At 35.8% G+C, this 9,688-nt stretch overlaps 1 protein-coding gene across 3 annotated transcripts in view; it reads right to left on the bottom strand.

The window, feature by feature from the left end:
* Positions 1-666: 666 nt before the first annotated feature.
* Positions 667-9,688, bottom strand: part of C2H8orf34 (chromosome 2 C8orf34 homolog) — a 143,507-nt gene continuing 134,485 nt past the window's right edge. For all 3 annotated transcript variants that reach the window (XR_004306247.1, XM_015855746.2, XM_015855747.2), the window contains one exon: positions 667-1,695. Coding sequence is in view for 2 of the 3 variants with exons in the window: in XM_015855746.2 (XP_015711232.1) it covers positions 1,688-1,695 (8 nt within the window). In the remaining variant the exon portion in view is untranslated. The remainder of the gene's footprint in view (positions 1,696-9,688) is intronic.

The raw sequence follows: 9,688 nt of genomic DNA, 5'->3' as shown, positions 1-9,688 counted from the left end.
TACCCAGTGAAAATAGTATTTCAAGTATTTTAGCTTGCAAGAACTTCTAGAATTAATATGCTGCCAAATTCTGATTTCTTCCTTAAAATATGAGCAATCTTAGTTCCATCAAAGTCAATGAGATTTTTTCCCCAGGGATCAAATATGATCATAACTTCAATAAATAATGTAAGCAATTAAGGGAAAAAAAGGCAAATCTACCTTGACATTAATGAAGAGTTCAAAGTAAAGTATGAAATGAAGGTCACTATGGAAGAATATAACACAGAACTATATCTGTAACTACTGGAACTATAAGTAGTTTCACAAGAATGCTTTACTGCAGAAAACTGATAAACTGTAAATTATCAATGATAATATACACTCCCACATGCAAATGTGTATGTTGGAAATACAAACAATGAAGTAGATTTTCTTTATTGATGACTAATTAATGAAGCCCCAACCTGCAATGAACTTCAAGGGGCTACTCCCATGGGCCTCCAGTATGCTAAATATTTTACAAAAAAGGAAGTCTAAACGACGATGATATGTACAGCAAGAGCCAGCTCAGCACAATCACATCCTTCATTTCACTGACTTATGCCTAAGACAGACCAGACACTTTTTGTGCTAGCACTGAATGTGTGAGAGACAGGGAAAAAACTTCACGCTATGGAACACACATGACATAGAATTCATGTTTATTCCTTAAACAAATAGATGATCTGTTATATTCTGTTTTTAATAGTTGCAAGCAATTTCATTATATCATTATGCTTAAGATACAGGAACCAATTGTACATAATTGAAGACAAATGAAACTGAAAACACACTTGACAGAATTAACAGATACATAAATGAAATCAGTCAATGCAATTGCCACATCCCTTCATTTGACATCTGTGCAAAAGCATCTTCTAAATTCCCAAGCATACAGCATATATCAGTTTATTTTGAACAGCAAATTTGTTTCAGTAACTCATATGGGTAAATAGTGTTTTACTCTACATATGAAATCCCTTTAGATACTTTATTTTTGCATGCACGTTCCTCTCTTTATCGATATGTTCCCTTTTTAACAGTCCTTATTTGTTTTAAAGATCAAAGCAGATAAACTCAATACAAAGCTATATGACACAGGCAACACCTGTTCCTGCTCCCTGCACACACTTTTCACTACTACAACACTCCCCCAGGCCCCTCTCTGCAGGTGATTCTGAGCAAACAGCTAGTTCTCTGTGAGACCTGAATGGGACATATAGAATGGCAGATGTGGGCAAATGCTTTCATGCCTGTTAATTTAAAAAAGAGCAAAGCTTACAAAAATATAGGGAGTAGAAAACCTCAGACAAGTTAAAATACATACAGTCTCTAGGCAAAGTTTATTTTGGTCAGGCAGAGTTTAGTTTATCAAACATCAATCCAAAATAGTATTGGGTAGAAACTAAACAAAAACATTAGAGTAACTTTATACTAAAAGGTGACAGCTACCCTTCTTTCCTAAGGCCACTGTACCACAGTAAGCACTCTGATTCACTGCATTTCAGCATCCACATGTTGGAGTGGCTCCCCTTATGCACTGCTGACACTAGAAAAATAACTTCATTTAAAACTATTATGTATAAACTAAAGCAAATGTTCAGGTGCAGTTTTGATCACCGTACTTTTGTTTTTATTAAATTGTTCTTCAACAATCCCATTGATTTCACAAACCTATGAAGTCAAAAAGAAAACACAGAAATTAGGGCTAAAATGTACACCAAAAATATGATAAAATGGAAATTCACTGTGCTTGCATTTTGTAGAAGTTTTCCATAATGCTGAACTCACAGTTATATAAGCAATGCGGTTTTTGATGAATCTCTATTTTTCTTCATTAATAAAGTATTCAGAAGCAAACCAGAGCTTCTTTAGTTACATATTTTTCCCAATTACTCAGCATTTTAAAGAATTCTCTGCCTCTTCCTTGCAATAATAATGCTAAGTGGTTGCAAAAATTGAACAGTGTTGTACAATGCATTAAGTATAATAGGTAACTATAATGAATTGGGTGAGCTGAGATAGGAACATTTTCATTTCCAATTGTGTTCAGCTTGAAAACTTTCCCAAAGCAAAATGAAAATTTAGCTTTTACAAATATTTCCACATGCACTTCGAAGCAGATTATTTTGCAAATGTTGCTGTCTGTAACACAAACCCCTCCCTATATATTTGTAAAAACTCAATTAATGATGCATCTGTTCTTGTTACGTGTACTTGGTTAGAAAACATGGGTTATAAGTGGGAAATAAAAAACACCCAAACCATGTTAAATTACAGAGCTAAATGCATAAAGGTGTGTTAGTTGCCTTAGAAGCCTTCAATTTGTCATTTTTAAGCACTGAAGAAAATTAGGATGAGTAAATTCAACTGTTCGTTTCTTTTGCATATATAAATATGCAGCCTCTCTTTTGGGGATTAAAGGCATTTGGCAGCAGTAAACTATTCCCTGTTACCTCCAGGTAATCAATTAGATAGTACTGCAACAATATATTCAAGCTTCACTTAGCCAGGTGATAGGCCTGGGTTTTATGTTCGTTACTGTACTGATATTCTGCAGACTAAGCCACATACCATGGATTTCTCATTAGCAACATTTCTCACCCTGTATTAACTCAATATGTTTTTTTTTTCCATAACTTATAATTAATGTTTAACAACTATTTTCCTTGGATACACTTCATTTAGAAGAGATTCAAGCACTGTCACAGTTCCATCTTAAAGTAACAGATTTGTCGTAAGGGTGGAAAAAGAAAAGCAAACATATGTAAGCCTGTTCCATTTGCAAATTCTTCTCATGACTGTTATCTGCAAAGACTCCAAGGACCGTAGTCTTCTTAGCTGTAGAAGGAAATGGGATGCCAGACAGAAAATATAATCTATGCTTCCTCATATCCATTATAGAATTCTTGACTGATAAGAAATGGTATTAATAAGACTAAGTCGACTCTCAGCTGACATGACCTAGAGAAGAGTCAGGCTGGAGATGCAAAAGATGAAGGAGCCCCTGACAGGGAGAATGGATTCTTTGTCACTCCCCAGCACTGTACATCTCTATATGACCTCTGAAGTTCCTTTGTTTCTCTCTATTTCAGAGAACAAATAGCTTGGACTATACTCCCTCATTTTTAGATAGGTAGGTGAGGTGGGTCATTCTGACATGCTGAGCACTTCAATGCAAAGAGAATGACAGTAACTTGAAAGTAGTTAATATAAGAAGAAAGCCATCACTGATTTACTTGAGTAAAATTACTGAAATAAACTACAACCATTTTAATGCTTGTAAAACTACAGCAGAAAGAAATCCAAACAGACATTAGAACTGGGGCCTACACTTGTGACATGTTTTGGAAACAGTAACTGGTGATTTCTCATAGCTTTATTGTCAGATATCATATTTTATCATTGGAGTTTGAAGATCAGGGAAATAAAACACAGAGGACATAAGCATTTTCCAGATTCTACTGCAAAACACACTCTGGTACTACACATTGCCAAGTAAGATTTAACCAAAATGAACAGAAGCCACACAATGAGGACCAACCCTCCTCTCTTATTTCCCTGATTCCATTTTCATGGACTTGCCCTCTGACAGGCCAAGAGCAGTTGCAGTTATTGAGTTCATTACAAAATCTTAACCCTTTCCATTGCAGACTTCTTCCTGCTGAAATTTAAAATCCTTTCTCTTCATTAAAGAAGAGGAATTTTCACAGTTTTAGCTCAGAATAAATCCCATCCTTGCAAAATGTATTTATAACATTAAGATAGAAAAGAGCATCAAATTTTTGGGGGGCTTGAAGAATACTGGCACAGGAGAAAAAAACACATTTCCTTCCAAGATCCTTCACTTCCTGGTCATTTTTGCACCCTGGAATTAGTCATTCTGTTTAATTTTTTGTTTGTTTCTGTAGCAGTCTGACCCCATCTGCTGAATCCATCATTTAGCTATGGAATCAAGAGCCTTTCAAAGCTTTATTTAATGCAAAGAGATGTACTCACTGCTTGCCACTTTCTGAGTCTTGCACTCTTGCACTTTGTGAGGCCATTTGCACTGAGTGACAAATTGGTGTAAAAGAAGTTTGCTCTGGTAGCAAGGCTACTTTGTGCTCTTTCTTTACTGCTATAAGTGACCAGTCAGGGCATAGGTGAAAGACAAATGGGGTCTACATTTATTAAAAAGAGTTGCAACAAATAAATTGGATAAAAAGTACACTCTGATTTGCAGCAAGATCTTTGTAGCAAAAGTGCACGGCCTAATATATCAAATAAAGGAATCCAGAAAGGCATTATAAAATGAACAGTGTAATTCCTAACTCTTCACAATGCTCTGTAGTATGAAGGATACAAGAAATGGTCAGTTCCCTCCAGCTGGAAAGTCTGTACAGCAGCCCTTGAGCTGAACAGTTCAACGATATGCATTTCCGCAGGATTACTGTGCCCTTCAGTCTTCATTGGGTTACAACCACTTCAGTCTTTGCTAAAACCCTGGCAGCACTTTTCTTGAGCTTTTATTTTTTTTCTGTGAAAAGTCAGCTGAAGCAGTTTCATCCCTACTGTCAGACTCTGAAATACCCTCCACAGCTCTTTCTGAATCACAATAGCACAAATGTCAGGGTATCCACAGGGCTGAGACACAACATGGGACTGAATTATCTGAGTAAAAATATTCTATATTTGCAAAGCGATATTTCAACCAGATCAGTTCATGGTTCACTGTACGCCTTCACAAAGAGCTACGCCTAATTTAAGTTACAGTTACTCAACAAAGTAGGTGTTTTGGAAAAGCAGACTAAAAAATCCTGATATAGTCAAAACAAAATCAAGCAACTTAAATTTCCTCCACCAACATGCAGCAAATTAGACTGTATTTCCATTATGAAGTTACATTTTGCAATAGCAGTGTTGTGGTTTAACCCAGCAGGCAGCTCGGCGAGCAGAAAAGGGCAATGAACTCCCACCCACTACATAACTCTCACTCTGCATCACATCATAAGCTGTGGAATATCCCTTTGGCTAGGTCAAGTCAGCAGTCCTGATTCTGCTCCCTCCCAGCCCTTTGTTAGTATGAGCTGAGAAACTGGAACAGCCTTGGCTCTGTACAACACTGCTCAGCAGCAGCTATAAACATCAGTGTGTTATCAGCAAGGCTTTTGCCTTAGAACTGAAAACTAGCATCACACCAGACACTGAAGAAAACAATTCCATCCCAGCTGAAACTAAGACAAGCAGCTAACCTAATTATCTGCCTGTCAGCGATCAGTCAACAAAGCATCATTTTGTTTCATTCTCCAAAATTCTTTCACTAAAGTTAGAGAAGAACTCTATTTTCCTAAAGATTATCTTTTTGATTTTGACCTTTTAGACTAACCTTTTAATAGGACAACATTAGACAGCCTGTGTTTCACACACACGCTACTTTGTGATTCAAATAAAAGTTCTTACTTAACTTATGTGATTGCTGTAAAAATATACAGTATTTTAATTGTAATGTATGCAAATTAATGTATGTTGATGATCTTATTTTGAACAAAACTTTAAGAAAGTACAGTACAGACTTGGAGTGATAAGCACAGATAATTACTTACCTGTGGAGTTTACCTGTACATCTATCCAAGGTCGTTTACACAATACATAGAACTGTGCACAATTAAAAAATGGGGATACCTAGTATTTTTCACTTAAAAGCTCAGAATGCCACTTGCAATTGTTTTTGAATTAAAGTTATCATTAAAAACAACCAAACAAACAAACAAAAAACACCCAAAATATTTATTTAACTGCATGGTATATATTGCCATTTAATATTAGGCATTCAGGCTAGATAGAATGAAAAAATTCTTTACTGTGAGGGTGGTAAAGCCGTGGAACAGCCTTTTAGAGAGGTGGTTGCTCCCTCTGACAGGTGTGTCTGTGTCCAAGAGGTGTCTGGACAATGCCCTCAATAACAGTCTTTAACTTCTGTTTAGCCCTGAAGTGGTCAGGCAGTTGGACTGGATGATCTTTGGAGTCCCCTTCCAAATGAAAACTGCATTCTATTCCACTCTTGTCACATACATCTTTAAAATTTTCAAAGTACAAAATCTGTTCACAGTATTTTCTGACTTGCTTTGTCCAGGAAAATAGAGCCTACATAGTATTTTACAAATATCTAAATTATGGTCAGTGTTAATCCAAACTCTTTGTATATCCTAAGTTCAAATGTTTGGATCATTAAGAACAGCCTTTACTTCACAGAAATACAGAATCATAAGGGTTGGAAGGGACCTTAAGAGATGACTGAGTCCAAGCCCCCTGCTCAAGCAGGTACCCTACAATGGGTTGCACATAATAGATCCAGAGGCACTTCCCTTTCTCACATAAGTAGTTTTTATATTCCAAAATAAAAAAAAATATGATAATTCCATGATAATAAAAATAACTAAGGAAATCTTTGAAGTTTAAAATCACTGGAAGAAACCAATATATAAAATCACAAAAATGTGTAAGCATGTAAATACAGTTATGTTCATGATATGGCATTTGTAAGAAAATGCATTTCTCATCTGCAAAGAAGCTCTTCTTGTTTGTAATCACATGATATTCACCAGGTACTGTTGGGAGGACTGAGAATTACTTTGAACATGTTAAAACACAAACAAGGAAACCTTTAAAGAAATTAATGCATATATGATCATTAACTCATTCTCACCTTTATCCATACCTAACAGGAAATATGCCTACCCCAGGGAAGTAACTGAAATTTCACATCTAGGCTACACTTTGCTAGAATAAGTAAGTATATTCTCAGACACTAGCAAAAAAATCCTATGTGCTCATCTAATTTGACCACTTGCATACCAGAATCTCCAGCTGGATTAACATCTGTCATTTACAAAGCCCCATCACCTCATGTTAATGATTCCAGATTAATCACTTCCCTCAGCTTTTGGTTACAATGCTTAAGGCCCCTGGCTGCTAGGTCATAGCATCAATTTCCGTTGTCATAGTTTAAAGAGTTTAATCTTTCTTATTTAAAGATCTACAGTTATATATCATCTCTGAAGTTCCTAGAGGATGCCTTTGGGTGAGGTGAACTCCTAACAAGACTTCTCAAATGCTGGGTTGCTTTTAATCTTCTGTAATCTCTTAAGTAATTCCAATCTTTTTAAATGACATTCGAACTGCAGATTTTAGGTGATACTATTTTGAATAATTACTTTGTTACTTAACTTTTTAGGCATGCAAGGAATGGTTTACCGTTATGTGTTTACAGCATTATTCTAAGAGCTCACACTGAGACAATCATCTGTGATAATCCTAAACCCATTAAGTCACTACTTTCCAGGACAAAGTCTCATTATTCTGCAGCAGAGACAGATATATTTCTCCGGTGTCACATATATTTCATTTGCTTCAAATATATTTCATCTGGTTATAATAAAGTGCATTTTACTGGAATGTGGCCATTATATCAGGGGATTCATATTATTTAATATCTTCAACTTCTCCCTTACATCAATTATCTAAACCTATCAGGCACTAATGAGCCCCATTCATCTACATCTTCCCATTAGATACTCTTATTTTTTCATTTTTCAGTAAGCCAGCTTTTAATTCACCCAGTGTGTACCTTGATAATTCTCTATGTCACTCTATGTAATTTTTTAAAATGACAGTGTCATTTGTATTATATTAATATGTTCTTGAGAAATTCCAGTTCACCATAATAATGATAATGCAAAAATTCATATCCTGAGGTTTGGAAGATGTCTGCACTAAAATAAAAAAAAACCCACAAAACTATGATGCAAAAATTCCTCCCTCCCTTCCCAAGTTCATTGGGAACTTTTCCAAGATTAAACAAAATATCAGACAGTAATAAACAAAGCGACATGAACTAGAGCCATAACAGAGCATTCAGTCAAAAACCTTGAGTCTTATTCTGACCTTCCTAGGCTGCATTTGAACTCTTACCTTTCAAGAGTGATGCAACTACTGGTAAAAATAATGTCAATCTCTATTTTTGTTTCACTATGAATAACTGAATACTAGAGTTTCCAGGACAGAAAATTGTTTTCTCTCTCATTTTCAGATTCAGAGGTGTGTAATATGAAATGGTGAAGCTTCAGCCATAAGTGTTACAAGACATCCAGGCAAGACTTCCCAACAGGCCAGTGGAAAATGCGAAATGCGTTTAAAGCAGACCTGGAGCTGTCTGGAGAGAGATGGTAAATTTTTCATAATACAAGCATAGCAGTCATGACACTTTCTAGAAAGGGTAGGGAGATGCAACATGCTGACTTTTTTGTTCTGGTCCGTTTTACCATTCTTGAGATATCTGATGAAAGAAAGACTCCCTAGGTTTCTTCAAAACAATAATGAATCTCAAATTAAAGTTCCCAGAAGTTGACTGCAGATTCACTTCTGAGATAAGAAATAGCATTTGCAGTGAATTTACTGTTCACTGGGAATATTTCTAACTATGTACATTATTTCTTATTAACTTGGCATGTAATTCATTAATACATTTTTGCAATGCCTTACATCTACATTTCTCAACAGAGAAAAAAATCTAATCTTGCCCCAAGTCATAAACACTGTAAAAGACTGCTATAATGCATCAGAGCAGAATGCAAATGCAAAAAGCTGAATGTGATGAACAGGAATGTGTTTGTGTTAATCCATAAAAGTTTCAATCAACAGTTTCTACTCTAGGCTTGGTTCTGTCACTCATACACATACGTATGGTAACTGGCTCTAGCAAGATGAAACTTTCACATAAAAAACATATTGCAGCATTAAGTTCCTTTTTATGAACTCCAATCAAGCAATTTTCCAAATCTTAGGAACATCTATTTTTAAAATTTATTAAGAAAGAATATCTGTTTATTTGTATGAACTTGCTCAGCATAAGGAATTTCACCCGCAGACAAACACTGTAAAGTCTGGAATTTTACTGGAACACATCCTGAATTTCTTGATCCTATAAAAGTGGTATTTCACTTTTTTGGGTCTTTTTCTTACGCAGACATTTGTGCAGAATGGGAAAATGACCATTTTATTCATTACCTGTTGAAGTGATCAGTAAAGGGATTTTGACAGCAGTGTTTCAAGAGAAGTACAAGAATGAGTGGAATAGAAATACATAATACTTTTTCCTAACAATCAACTTTTACTTGTTAGTAGTTGACTTTCCAGTAGTTGACTTTCTTGTCATTTCGCAGATCCTTAGAAAGGAGTTTGCAGATGTATAGTGGCAAAATGTATAAGTTTCTTGCCAAGTTTAAGACTTGTCCCAAGAGTAGCTAATACTTCTGTTGTCAAGCTGAAGTTAGGATGTACTGATTGTAGCCACACTGCCTAGTGTGCCAGTGAGAACAAAATTGCCATACCTTAATCAGACTGAAGCAAAGGAACATGTATACACACACATACACACATTTAATATGAACAAATGAAGCAGTAAGTTCCCTAAATGCCTAAGTTATCCTCCTACCAGGTACATCTGTGAATGTGTAGGGATCCTGCATATCCAAGGCTTTTGAATCTGGAGACATCTGCTCTATGACCTACTTCTTCAGTTAAGAAGAAGTACTAAGGAAAACAGACTGACTTTGGGCAGCAAGTTCATCCCAGGGCTAAAAGCAGGTCAAATTTACCACAAAAGACAGTTGTCATCCTTCCAAGA

This window comes from Coturnix japonica, chromosome 2, assembly GCF_001577835.2.
Source record: "Coturnix japonica isolate 7356 chromosome 2, Coturnix japonica 2.1, whole genome shotgun sequence".
NCBI classification, from domain to species: Eukaryota; Metazoa; Chordata; class Aves; order Galliformes; family Phasianidae; genus Coturnix; species Coturnix japonica.
This window is presented reverse-complemented; position numbering and strand designations above follow the sequence as displayed.